Source organism: Chiloscyllium plagiosum, chromosome 11 (assembly GCF_004010195.1).
Source record: "Chiloscyllium plagiosum isolate BGI_BamShark_2017 chromosome 11, ASM401019v2, whole genome shotgun sequence".
Classification (NCBI taxonomy): Eukaryota; Metazoa; Chordata; class Chondrichthyes; order Orectolobiformes; family Hemiscylliidae; genus Chiloscyllium; species Chiloscyllium plagiosum.
In genome coordinates, this window is record NC_057720.1 from 41,316,784 (window position 1) to 41,329,649 (window position 12,866).

Below are 12,866 nucleotides of genomic sequence, written 5' to 3' on the forward strand. Positions count from 1 at the left end.
GGAGGAAAGATCACAGAAGCGCTTCACAGGAGGCTCCTAAGCACTGAGGATGTCACCAAGACAGGGGATGAAACGTCTGCAACACAAATTCCCAGCTCGGCGAACAGAACCACAACAACGAGCACCCGAGCTACAAATCTTCTCACAAACTTTGAATTGAAACATCTTAAATTTTCAAAAATATTAATAGCGTGTAGAAGTTTTAACAGTGCGAATTTGAAATTCCACAAATAGAAAATTAGTATTTCAGGACTAGTGAAGTTTTGTGCTATAATAGTTACCTTAATCTGTTATCAGAAATCTGGTTACACTTCTTTCACCAATAACCTTTTCAAGGGTTTTTACAGTGAGGTCGATGGCTTGAAAGGGAACATTCTTTGTTTGGTAATTCTACCTGGTTGTAGTCTGCAGAGCTTTGCATCCTTTTGAGAAGGGTAGAATCATTCACGACAACTTCTGGATTTTCATGGATAATTGTGTCTGTGCAGTTGCCCATTGTTGCTAGGTCAAAATCCTGAAGCATCTCTCCTGCTGACCTACTGAGTGTTCCAACCATTTTTTTTGTTTTTAATTCAGATTTCCAGTGCTGCAGTACTTGGCATTTTTCTTTCTCATTATTTGTGACTGATTATCTTCTTTGAATGTTTGGCAACATGTCAAATCTGTAATTTGACTCCACTTGATTTGACTTATTTAATTAATCTTAATTTTGGTAAACTATTTTTTTGGATGGACCAACCGTACTCTGCAAATTTTAAAGGTATTGTATATATAACACATTAAAACTTGACTTATTCCTCCAGTTCCCACCAGCTATCTTTAAATGGACCATTACTGAAAAGACACTTTGGCTGAGCTGTGTTGCAGAACTACTGTCTTGACCCTCAATTCAATTCTTATACAAACTGTCATTAGTCTTCTACCCCCATCATATTAATTCAATGCTAAACGATACACTGTTTTATATTATGAATTAAATTAAGCCTGATCACGTATTATTTCAGATTCTTGCATTTATTCCAGCTTCCACTTAGTGATGTGAAATTTGAATAATAGAAATAAGAGTAGAATTTAAACCACATACTGCATTGTCCATTGATACTTTGTTGATTTTAATTGTTTGCAATGGACCTACTTTAAAATCAAAGGAATCAGCCTAGAAGTTGTACTTCTAATTTTGTGCAAACACCAATGTCAGGTAAAATGATATATTGTATAATGTAACATTTTGTATAATTTAGGCTTTAAGGAAGACCCTGTGGTAATTCTGTTGGGTTGGGGTGGCTGTCAAGACAAGCACTTATCAAAATACAGCTATATCTACAAAAATCAGGTTGGTATTAAAGAAAATGGCTTCTTTTAATGCGTTGACTTAAAACTTTAGTCATCCAAAAATCAGCCTCCATTTAACTATAATTATCACAATGCTATTTACAATAGCACTTTTCAGTTTGTGTATATGTTTATATATTTTTGAAGCTTTTCAAATTTTTAGTCTCCAAAGGTAAGAGGGGCAGATTTTGCTTTATGATAAACTCAAGAGTTGGCATGAAAACACTAGCAGGTCAGGCAGGATCTATGGAGAATTGAACTGATGATAACATTTTCAATTTGTGATCGTTTTGTTCTGGCACAATTGAGTGAATCTGTAACCTGAATACAAAATTGGAAGAACAAAGTTGTAAGCAATAACTTTCCCTTTCATAGTTCTTTGATATAAATTGTTCAGGAAGAACTGTTTTTCACAAAGGTAGACTCCTCACAGGGATCTGGATGTTTGTTTCTTCACAGTCCTCCCTGACTAGAAAATACTTCCAATATTTTCTGATTTTCTTTCAGTTTCCAAAATCTGCAGCATTTTGCTTTTTGTCGCACTTTTGACATTTTGATAGTGAAAGCATGTAGTGAAAAGATAACAATTGAATTTACATTTGGGATATGCCTGTTGGTAGAAACTAACACCATTATCTATAAAACTAGTTTTCTGCATCTGGTTCACAATTATTAGAAACAAATTCTGTTCTTGTAAGTGTTAGCCAAGGCTAGAATCAAACTCAGGACACTGGCATTGTAACGCAGCCGTGCTAACCATTGAGCCACCATGCACATTTGTTTTCTATTGTTAGAAAAGTATTGTTAGAAGTTCTAATCATTAGTTTTATTTTTGATGACTGGTTAACAAAAAATGCCGATAATTTGTGGCTGAGGATTATGACAAGAAATTTGTGTACAAAACAGAGTTTTATTAATGTATTTCTGTTACCAAATATGGTCTGCCTTGCATAGTCCTTCAGGGCAAGTGATAGTTACTTTTATCAGTGATCTGACTATCATTTATCTTGTAAATTATGTTTATTTTGTCCATTGTCGAATTATATAGTGGTTACTAAAGGGTACTGTAGTTGACACCTATAAAGGACACCTTTTATAATCAAAATTACATATAATTTGTCATTTTTTTTAAACTAAATGAGAAGATGATGATAATGGCTCAGTTGAAAATGTGGGTGCTTATCAGCTGAGCAGTGTAGTGATAGATAAAGAAGAGGTCATAAAAGGTCTAGCAGCACCCCAGGTAGACAAGTTGTCAGGTCCAGATGGGATGCATCCTACACTGCTGAAAGAGGTAAGGAAGCAAATTGTGGAGCTATTGACAGAAATTCTCCAGGTTTTTCTGAATACAGAATTAGTTTCTGGACACTAGAGGATTGCAACTGTGACACCCGTTTTTTAAAAAAAAAGGGGGCAAAGGATAACCCAGGAATCTACAGACCTATCAGCTTGACATCAATAGTAGGAAAACTGATGGACACTATAATACTGGATACGATAAGTGTACACTTGAAGAAAAATAAAATAAGACAATAAGATGTTTAGATTACTTACAGTATGGAAACAGGCCCTTCGGCCCAACAAGTCCACGCCGACCCTGCGAAGAGCAACTTACCCAGATCCATTCCCCTACATTTACCCCTTCACCTAACACTATGGGCAATTTAACATGGCCAATTCACCTAACCTGCAAATTTTTTTTTGGACTGTGGAAGGAAACCGGAGCACCCGGAGGAAACCCACGCAGACACTGGGAGAATGTGCAAACTCCACACAAACAGTTGCCTAAGGCGGGAAGATAAAATGAGACAGTCAAGATCAAGTCATGTCTAACAAATTTAATTGAGTTCTTTGGCAAGGTAACAGGCACTGGATGAGGGTGGCACTGTGGATGTATATTTGAACTTTCAGACAGCGTTTGATATGGTGTCACATGGCAGGGTGTTTACCAAACTGCAAATGTTTTGGGTTACTGGGTCCTTGGCAGCACGGATTAGACAGTGACTAAAAGATAGGGTAGAGATAAATAGACACTTCTCAGATCTATAGACAAGTTGAAAATGGTGTTCCCCAGAGATCAGTGTTTGCTTTTTCTGATTTATATAAAAGATTTGGAGAAGGCAAAATCTCTAAATTTGCAGATGATACTAGGTAGAATAGTGAACTGTAAGGATAATGCTTAGCAACCTTAGAGAGACATTGACAAATTGGCCAAATGAGCAGACACCTGGTAGATGAATTGCCTCACAGTTCTCTGCATTGAAATGTATTTTAGTAGAAGAAAAACTGAGAGATAACGCTGCCTCAATGGTACAGCTTTGAGAGGAGTAAGGGAGCAGGGGGACATCAGAGTTTCATGTACATAGTTCTCCGAAGGTGGCCAAGCAAGTTGAAACGCTTGTTAAGAAGGTTTATAAGATCCTTGAGTTTTTAAATAGGGGCATAGAATATAAAAATGAGAAGTTTTTGTTACACCTCTACAAATGATTGGTCAGATCACATTTGTAATATTGTGTTCAGTTGTGGGTGCCTTGTTTAAGGAAAGAATGCAAAGAAGATTCACTAGAATAATACGAGGCTTGAGGGATTTTGGTTATAAGAAAATATTACAGAAGTTGGACTTATTATCCCTGGAGCAGGAGATCTAATTATGACAGTTTTAACAGGGAAAACAAGAATGTTCTGTTTCCACGTACTGGTATATCAGTGTTGGGGGTCACAATTTCAAGATTGTTAACAACAGATTTAAGGAGTAAGATGAGGAGAAATGTTATGGCTGTCAGAGTAACAGAATTATACAACACAGAAATGGACACTTTGGTCCAATCAGTCCGTGCTGAACATAATCCCAAACTAAACTAGTCCCACCTGCCTGCTCCTGGCCCATATCCCTCCAAATCTTTTCTACTCTTGTACTTATCCAAATGTCTTTTAAATGTTGTAATTGTACCCACATCCTCCACTTTCTCAGGAAGTTCATTCCATCCTCTGTGTAGAAAATTTGCCCCTCATGTCTTTTTTTAAATCTCCCTCCTCTCACCTTAAAAATGTGCCCCCAAGTCTTGAAAGTTGTCTGGATTTGGAATGTGTTGCCCGAGAGAATGGTAGAGACAGATTCCATAGGAGGTTTCAAAAGAAAGTTGGATGTATATGTGAAAGTGATTAATTACGGGGGCTACGGAGAAAGGGCTGGAGAATGGGATTAGCTGGATATCTCTTTTGGGAGCCAATACAAACATGAGGGGTCGAATGGCCTCCTGAATAGAAAAGATCTGTCGTTCTAATTTCCTTAGGAGCTGTCTTGATTGATTATTATACCTTTGGATGATGAGTATAAAATTCCAAAGATATTGTACTAGTCATTCATGAAGGAATTTTTTGCATGTTTTTCATGTGGGCTTTCACTAGGATTTCTCTAATCTTTTTGTAAGCAGACAGAGAAACATTTCAGTGATGCATATCATGATGCATTTTAATTAAGCTGCTTTTTTTGAGGCAGCAAGTAAATTTATAGGCTGTCAATGAAGCCAAACATTTCTTCTAGTCAATTATAGGTATCTCATTGAAAAGTGTAGTGAGCCACACATCTTATCCCTGTCGTGGTTGGCATGCTGACTTTTAGCATTACCTTTCCTTTGAAACAATATCTTGATGCAAAAAAACTGAACGCCTGCATCTTAGCTTTCTACTCTGGTCTTATACCTTGCTTCTTGCTATGGTCTTCTGTACAGGGTGTCAATCTTATCTGCTGCCTTATTAAATTGGAAGGTTGTGTCTCAGTTCCATTCTCCACCAAAGATTGGCCAATAAGATTGTTAATCAAACCAACCAGCATTTCTTTCAAGAATGTATTGTTAATTATTGGTACACTTGAAAAGAATTATTCTCACAGTAATAAATGATGATTTTGTTTGGCTAGCCATAATGAAACAACTAATTTCCTAGTTGTGAAGGACCAAAAAAAGGATAGCTGGTTGCTTAGCAAATTAAACCTCCCAAGCCGCACTCCATGTTGTGCAAATTTAATTTCCACTTAAATTTCAGTTATCACAGCATTCACCATTCTCTTCTTCACTTAAAGAAGATGATCATCATGAAATTAAAAATGTTTTTCATATCATATTAAAATTTACTTTTTTTGTTGCAGGGTTGTATAGTTCTCAGATATATTGCTCCATGGCAGCAGATATTTTTCAGTGGAATCTTCAGCAAAAATCTCCAACGCACAGCAAGAAAACTATTAGATCTCCTGTTTGACCTTGGCATAGAAGGGCATCCAATATTGTTCCATGTTTTCAGTAATGCTGGATGCATGCTGTACCGCCACATAGTTGAACTCCAATGTAACAAAACTGAAACTTATTTCACTAAGTTACGAGTAGTTGGAATCATTTTTGATAGTGCACCTGGAAACAAAAATCTCCAGGGTAGTATCCGAGCATTTAACACTGTCTTGGGTTCTTCAACCAATGTTGTTGTAAAGTGCATTGCAATTCCTGTTTTTGTTTTGATGGTATTACTTAAGGTTATGCTTTATCCAGTAACACAATTTGTCTCCCTGCCATTCTATGATGCATTGAAGGTGGATCCATCAAGGTGGCCTCAACTTTTTTTGTATTCAAAAGCAGATAAAATTGTTTATTACAAGGATATAGAGGCAATGATCAACACTAGAAAAATGTTAAATATTCAGGTGCAATCTGTAGATTTTGAAACATCACAGCATGTTAACCACTTTCGAGAATTCCCTGATAAGTATTCTAACTTCTGCTTAAATTTCCTCAAAGAATGCATTCAGAAAACACCTTTGTCTAGATTATTTGACAAAAAAAAACATTTAATACAATGACCAACTCAAAGTCCAAGGTGGGAGTCAAACACAACAATTGTGGAGAGGAGGAAACAGTCAGTACCTTCCTATTTGTTGTTTAATGAGTCCTACCAGAAAATGTGCACATGAGTTTTGGGTGACCAATAGTATTAAGCTTAACCAAATTATACCCTTCATCATTGAATAACCTGTTACAGTGTTTGTCTCAGCTCATATGAGAAATGACTACTTCAAGTGAAATCTGAAGGCTGACGCCACCCAACATTTTAGCACCTTCAATGTCAGGAATTAGGTCGTTTTAAAAATTTCCAAGTACCTCAGATAGGATGTGTTGATACGTTTCTTAAAGATTTTTTCAGTAATGTTTGGAGATTTTGCACAAAAAAATTGGAAAACCAGCAATAGTCACAAAAGCCGAATTTCATTTGTAATTTATGTTCTGGAAATATCAATCATTACCTCCAAGTTATTTGTACAATAGAGGTAAAAACATCATATCTAACACTTTGGCAAAAAAATGTATTAACAGAGCAATATTATTTTGAATGGTTTACAGAATTTGAAGAATTTTCAAATTGATTTTCTGGACATGAGCATTGCTGACAAGGCCAGAACTTATTGTCCATTATTGTCCTGGGAAGGTGGTGGTGGTCTTCCTAAACTGTTGTAGTTCATGTGTTTTAACTTCTTGACAATGCTATAAGGTAGGGAATTCAAGAATGAAAGACTTAAATATTTTCATTCCTCATGGCTTTCCTTAAAATATGCTCCTTTGGTTGTGTTTTTCATCACCTATCATAATGAGCTACATACTGCTGTGAAAAGCCTTGGTTCATTTTAGTGTACAAAATGCTTTTTAATTCCAGGTTATCAATGTTGTTTTGCTTCTGGATAAGTTGGCTGAAAACCTGTCATCCAGAACTTGGTGCCATTGTCGCCATGCAAGCAAGTAAAGTCTATAAGCCTCTCCAACCCATATGGTAATCTTGCATTGGATTTTTGTTTCAGTTCCTCAAGTTGTTCTTTTGTCTGCAGCTTTTAGAAAGTAATTTTTCTAAAAATATACTCCGTTTTTAGGTTTTATTTGTAGTGGATTTTTATTTTACCATTTTGAGCTGCTACTGGTGTCAATTTATGGTATTGAAATGGAGTTTATTATCTTCTTAACTGTCTTATCTGCAGTTAGTTGGCATGTCCCTGATCTGGCCTATTGAATATTTATAATTTTAATCAGAATTTGAAAGTTTGGCAGTGTCACGTGATCTTTGTCTGCACTTCTCTCTACTGCATTCCATAACATACACACTGGTTTCAGCTTTAGTATCTTTCATTCAATGAAAGGATCCATAGAATTCTTGAGTTTTATGGCACAATTGGTATGTTAATGATGTAAGAAAAACCCTCTTTGTCTTTTTGAATTTGCTGTGACTTGGACAAGATGAATTAATAGGCTTTTTCTGTAATACATGAATCCATCCTTTTCTGTCATTCTTTTTCCTGCTTCTTTCTCAAGGAGACAATGATACAGTGGTAGTATCACTAAACAAGTATTCCAATGGCCCAGATTAATGTCTTGGGGGGCAAGGATTCAAATTCCACCTCAACAGTTAGTAGAATTTAAATGCACTTAATAAAAAGAATTATGTTAGATCTGAAACACTAACTCTGACTCCATGGGTGCTGTCAGAGCTGCTGTGTTTCTGTAGTTTTTTTTTAATCTCCTGAAACTATCATCATTTTTCATATATCCTTCAGGGAAGGAAATCTGCCATCCTTACCTTGTCTGGTCTACATGTGACTCCAGGTGGCATTGAGGCCATAATTTGATCAGTGGGATCTTATTGAGTGGTGGGCAGATTAAAGGGTTCAAATGGCCAACTCCTGCTTTGAATTCATAAACAAAATAAATGAAGATTGTGAAATATATCAGTGCACTTGTATTTTGACTTAATGTATCCATTAACGTTTTCATGTACTAACTGTCTCAAATATCAAGAGTGTTTATAGATAAGTACTTTTATTTTTCTCTCTAAATAAAATGATTCCTACCTAAAATAAAGGTTATAGAGTCATTCAGTACAGAAACAGACTCTTCAGCTCATTCATCTGTGCCAATGAGGTATCCCAATCTGACCCAGTCCCATTTGCCAGCATTTGTCCCATATCCCTTTAAACCCTTCCTATTTATAAACCATTCCAGATATTTTTCAAATTATGTAATTCTACCTGCCCCACCAGTTCCTCATTCCATGCATGCATCACCCTCTGAAAAGGTTACTTCTCCGGTCCTTTTAAATCTTTCCCCTCTCACCTAAAACCTGTGCCCTCTAGTTTTAGAGTCCCCACCCAAGGTAAAAGACCTTGGATATTCTCCCTATCCATGCCCCTCATGATGTTATAAACTTGTACAAGGTCACCCCAGAGCCTCCACTCCAGGGAAAAAAAAATGCCTCAGCTCTTCAGCCTTTCCCAATAACGTAAACTCTCCAGTCCCAGCAACATCCTTGTAAATGTTTTCTGTGCCTTAGGTTTAACAACATCCTTCCAATAGAAGGATGACCAGAATTGTACACAGTATTCTAAAAGTGACCTCACCAATGTCCTATACGCTGCAACATGATATCCCAACTCCTATATTCTATCCATCTGAGCAATGATGGCAAACACTGCCTTCACCACATGAGTCCACTTTGAAGGAACTGTGCACCTGCATCCCTAAGTTTCTGTTCAACAACAATCCCCAGGATCGTACTGTTAAGCGTTTAAGTCCTGCTGAGAATGTGTATAGGGTATAAGCAGGCAGGGAAAAGTTAAGTTCTGAGTTTTGTGAAACAGGAAGTTCAGCTGAGCATGACTCAGATCAGATAAGAACTTGCAGTTAACAAGGGGGTGCTGGAGGTAAGGGTCATGGGTTAACAAGGTGGAAAAACATTCATTATGTAGAGCCATTTAACAATATTGGAAGCATTCAGTATGTATATATGTAATATCAGTTTAACAAGGTGAAAGGTATTCATTATGTAAAGCCAGTTATCCATTGTGTAACAGCAGATGGATTAATCTCTCCTATTGACACTCGCTGATTGTAACGGTCACCCAATTATTATGTATGTTGCCTTAACTGGATGCTCGTCCCTGTAAAATGACTATATAATTCATTAAGAAACTGCTATTCCAGAGAAGACTGAACTCCTGTCTCTGTGCACATGGGCGATCGTTTCTCTCCCTCTAGGACCAGGAGGAAAGATGAAGGAGGTAAAACTATACTGTGTCACTGACCATTTTGCTTCGGGTGGGGGTGGAAATGGGATGACATTGCCCTACTTTGCCTTACCAAAATGCAACACCTCACATTTATCTAAATTAAACTCCATCTGCCATACCTAGCCCCATTGGCACATCTGATCAAGGTCCTGGTGTACTCTGAGATTTTTTCCACTGACTGCTACACCACCTATTTTGGTGTAATCTGCAAACTTTGTAACTATGTCTCCTATATTCACATCCAAATAATTTATATAAATGATGAAAAGCAGTGAACCCAGCACCAATCCTTGTGGCACACTGCTGGTCCAGTCAAAAAAGCAACTGTCTACCACCATCCCCTATCTCCAACCTTCAAACCAATGTTGTATTCAATTGGGTAGCTGCCCCAATCCCATTTGATCTAATCTAACTAACCAGTCTACCGTGCAGCACCTTGTCAAACACTTTGCTGAAGTCCATATAGACAATGTCTATGACACTCTGACTTTGTTTTTATTTATTTTTTAGATCAATAATGTAAATTTCACAATCTACAGAATTGCCTTTAGATTTTTTTTAAAATTACTTAGTGTGGAAACAGGCCCTTCGGCCCAGCAAGTTCCCGCCGAAGTGCAACCCACCCAGACCCATTCCCCTACACCTAACACTACGGGCAATTTAGCATGGCCAATTCACCTAACCTGCACACTTTTGGACTGTGGAAGGAAACCGGAGCACCCAGAGGAAACCCACACAGACACTGGGAGAATGTGCAAACTCCACACAGATAGTCGCCTGAGGTGGGAATTGAACCCGGGTCTGTGGCGCTGTGAGGCAGCAGTGCTAACCACTATGCCACATTTAAAGTGTTTACTTGACCACCAGACAAAGGCCTAGAACTGGATTTGATATTTTTGCCCTGAACTTTGATTCTATCGGCTGAACTTTCATTGTGCTGAACTTTCATTTATCAGGATATACCTGTGCCATTTGGTCAACCTTTAACATTTGCTGCTCAAATGTGAAGAAATGCTAGCTTTCAAAATATTTCCATTGGACTCTGCTTTTAAAAAGAAGAACATTGTGATTGACAAAAAAAAGTCACATTCCATTAATATGTATGGGCTTGATTTTTAAACCCCACCAGGAGCAGAGGCAGTTAGGTGCTTAAGACTAATATCGCCAAAATGTGTCAAATCCTTGATTCCCTCCTACTCCGAGTCGAGTGTGGTGCTGGAAAGCACAGCAGGTCAAGCAGCATCCGAGGCGCAGGAGATTTGACGTTTCAGGCATAAGCCCTTCATCAGGAACCCTACTACCTTGAGGCCATTTTCACTGTGGTGTAATGGGGTTGTAAAACATTCATGTGACAAGTGGCCAACCCAGTTCATAAAAGCTTATTAAAGCCATCCAGAAGTATTCTCCCACATAGATATAAAATTTTTAAAAAACAGTGAGGCAGGTTTCTGGCCATTAATTGGTTGTCCTGGGAAAATTAACATTGAGTCTTTGCTATACTCTATGGGCTATAGACTATAATTTGAGTTTGACAGATGCGTTCAGAATCCTGTAGAACAGTTCCTGCCATTTGATTAATGACAGTGCATGAAGTCAAAGAGTTTTTTCACATAATTGAGTTTATTTTTCAATTTCTTTGAAGCAAACAGCTTTTTATTTTACTGGTCATTGACATTGCTATATTGACGGCTAGAAAAATTGCTAAGTGTCAGAGACAGAACCATTGAATAATTTTAGTTTTCAGCTTTTGTAAAATGTTAAATATTGAAACCTCAGGTTATACTGTCTATGTTTTATTCATAGTCATTTATCTGCTTTAATTAACTTTTTAGAGCTAGAGACAGGCAGACGCTGATACAAGACGAGGAACTAATCACAAAACTCCAAAAATGGTTTGCACAATCCCTTTGGGAATTAGAAACCAGTGCTATTGCACAACAGAAACTATAATTCATTGGGTCAGGTCGATGCTTTTACCTACCTTCATTCTTAATAGACTGTAGGAATCCAATGAACTAAACTTGACATTCAAGTCTTCTTGTGATAATACTACGCACCACAGTTTTTATTTAACCAAACACAATGTTGTGAATGTTTTGGAGATGGGTTCAGGCATATTACTTGTGCCTTAACAAGGTGAGAATGGGACTTCTACCTCTAAGGGACAGGAAGTTCCAACTTCAAGGTGGTTAGCCAATCAGCACAGTTGCTACAGCCGCTGGAACTATAAAGGAGTGCCAAGAAGAAAATCCATCGATACTAAGTCTGAAGGTTAAGTCCAGAGTTTTAGGATAGGGAGGGATCGAGGACCTGAGCAAGAGAGGCAGGGGTTGTGGTGTTGAGGCACAAGAAGGTGTTGAGATACTATCTTTGGCAGATGCACTGATGAGCAGAAGGGACTCCAAAGGAGCTATTCTCTTCCTGCTTTTCACCCCAAATTGTAGAAGTGGTGAGCTGAACACTTCTGCCTTGCACACAAATTCATTGCAGTGGAAACTGAAAGAAGCCCTCAAATAGTCTTTAATTGGCAATTTAAGAACCTCAATAGGTTAAAGCATGGGTTGGGTGATCCTAGTCATGCCCACCAAAATATAGTGTCAGCTTGGATTTGGTTGGGAAGATGGTGGGCTAGCCAGCTGTTTTATGTGCCTTCAAGTAGACCATGGGGTTGAGGCAGAGTGTGAGGTTTCTTGTAACAGTGGTAGCATCCCTAATTCTGAGACGGGATACAAGGGTTCAAATCCCACCTGCTCCAGAGGTGTGTTAACACCATCTCTGATGAGATTGATTGATTAGAAAATATCTAGACCATGAGGGGGTTGTAACATATCCTTCCTTTACAGTAATATTTTAAAAAGAGAATTATGGGTGAAATCTTGTTGTAGGAGATGCAAATGCTCAAGTGAAATTTTAAGTGAAATATCGTTCAGTAGATAGTTTTATGATCCCCATTGTTAAAATCATTCTAAAATTTAGTATTGCAAGCATCTTTGGCTACCATGAACAACATCTATTTGAAAATTTATTTTTACAGATATTCTCTTCATCTATACTTTTTAAATTTCAGGAACATGCAGATTATGTATTCACCACCTTCAACCATGCATTGTGCTTTATATCTTCTGTAGAGAAAAGTGTTCTCCGATACTTCCTCATTGGAGATCAGATTTGGGCATTAATAAGAACCCAATGATTGGAAATAGTCAAGTATAATATTAGAGTCATAGAGATGTACAGCATGGAAACAGACTCTTCGGTCCAACTCGTCCATTCCATCCAGATATCCCAACCCAATCTAGTCCCACCTGCCACCACCCGGCCCATATCCCTCCAAATCCTTCCTATTCATATACCCATCCAAATGCCTCTTAAATGTTGCAATTGTACCAGCCTCCACCACATCCTCTGGCAGCTCATTCCATACATGTACCACCCTCTG

At 37.8% G+C, this 12,866-nt stretch overlaps 1 protein-coding gene across 2 annotated transcripts in view; it reads left to right on the forward strand.

Annotated features, from left to right (window-relative positions):
• echdc2 (enoyl CoA hydratase domain containing 2) overlaps positions 1-12,866 on the forward strand; it is a 61,497-nt gene that overhangs the window by 4,326 nt on the left and 44,305 nt on the right. Inside the window, exons 2-3 of one of the 2 annotated variants that reach the window (XM_043699178.1) lie at positions 1,242-1,333; positions 5,480-7,285. The exons of the other annotated variant lie outside the window; for it this stretch is intronic. Coding sequence (XP_043555113.1) covers positions 1,242-1,333; positions 5,480-6,181 — 794 coding nt within the window. The 3' untranslated portion in view covers positions 6,182-7,285. Of the gene's footprint in view, positions 1-1,241; positions 1,334-5,479; positions 7,286-12,866 lie in introns of those variants that run through there. 2 annotated transcript variants of the gene reach the window in all.